Consider the following 232-nt stretch of genomic DNA (forward strand, 5'->3'; position numbering starts at 1 on the left):
TGCCGGCTCCATATTTCTCTTCATAACATCAAAGAGGAGAGTGAAGGCCTGGATGCTTGCGCGGGAGACTTGAGAACGCAAGTTTTTGGCTTGCTTCAGGAGACTCATGTTGATCTGATGCAAGTCGCTCTGTAGCACCTCGGGATGATGCTCTGCCAGCCGTACGATGTCTTGGATTCCTTCAACTTGACTCTCCCTGCGGATTTGCAAGGTGTGAGATGTTTAGGTAATG

The 232-nt window shown here is 49.6% G+C and overlaps 1 protein-coding gene across 2 annotated transcripts in view; it reads right to left on the minus strand.

The window, feature by feature from the left end:
• LOC119593777 (TOG array regulator of axonemal microtubules protein 2-like) overlaps nucleotides 1–232 on the minus strand; it is an 8,567-nt gene that overhangs the window by 4,505 nt on the left and 3,830 nt on the right. For both annotated transcript variants that reach the window (XM_037942801.1, XM_037942800.1), the window contains one exon: nucleotides 4–196. In XM_037942801.1, coding sequence (XP_037798729.1) covers nucleotides 4–196 — 193 coding nt within the window. The remainder of the gene's footprint in view (nucleotides 1–3; nucleotides 197–232) is intronic.

Source organism: Penaeus monodon, chromosome 32 (assembly GCF_015228065.2).
Source record: "Penaeus monodon isolate SGIC_2016 chromosome 32, NSTDA_Pmon_1, whole genome shotgun sequence".
NCBI lineage: Eukaryota > Metazoa > Arthropoda > Malacostraca > Decapoda > Penaeidae > Penaeus > Penaeus monodon.